Source organism: Sinocyclocheilus rhinocerous, unplaced genomic scaffold (genome assembly GCF_001515625.1).
Source record: "Sinocyclocheilus rhinocerous isolate Xijiao unplaced genomic scaffold, SAMN03320098_v1.1 scaffold38596, whole genome shotgun sequence".
In the NCBI taxonomy this organism is placed as follows: domain Eukaryota; kingdom Metazoa; phylum Chordata; class Actinopteri; order Cypriniformes; family Cyprinidae; genus Sinocyclocheilus; species Sinocyclocheilus rhinocerous.
In genome coordinates, this window is record NW_015657117.1 from 249 (window position 1) to 693 (window position 445).

Below are 445 nucleotides of genomic sequence, written 5' to 3' on the forward strand. Positions count from 1 at the left end.
CCTCTAAGGGCGGCTCCAGACGCCCAAACAAAACCCAAAAAGTCCAGGAGGGTGGTGGAGTGGAGGTGGAACTGGGGAAGGGATGGAGGGTCAGGCCCATGAAGCGGAACAGGCAGAGCATGGAGCCATGGCGGAGCAGGCAGAGCGGGGGGCCATGGCGGAGCAGGCAGAGTGGGGGGCCATGGTGGAGCAGGTAGATCGGGCAGCCATGGCAGAGCAGAGACATGGACAGACCACCTGACTGTGACGGAGCAAGCAGAGAGTTCTTGAATGGCTTCCTTGGCCGTGAAAGGACAGACAGTGAGTTCATGAACAGCCTTCTTAGTCGTGACAGGGCAAACTGTGAGTTCATGAGCGGCCTCCATGGCTGTGACAGGGCAGACAGTGAGTTCATGAACGGCCTCCATGGCCATAACAGGACAGGCAGTGAATTCATGGACGGCCT

General features: G+C 58.9%; 1 protein-coding gene across 1 annotated transcript in view; it reads right to left on the bottom strand.

Annotated features, from left to right (window-relative positions):
* Positions 1-437, bottom strand: part of LOC107720857 (histone-lysine N-methyltransferase SETD1B-like) — a 600-nt gene extending 163 nt beyond the window's left edge. Inside the window, exon 1 of the mRNA XM_016528691.1 lies at positions 1-437. Coding sequence (XP_016384177.1) covers positions 1-413 — 413 coding nt within the window. The 5' untranslated portion in view covers positions 414-437.
* Between the last annotated feature and the right edge of the window lie 8 nt (positions 438-445).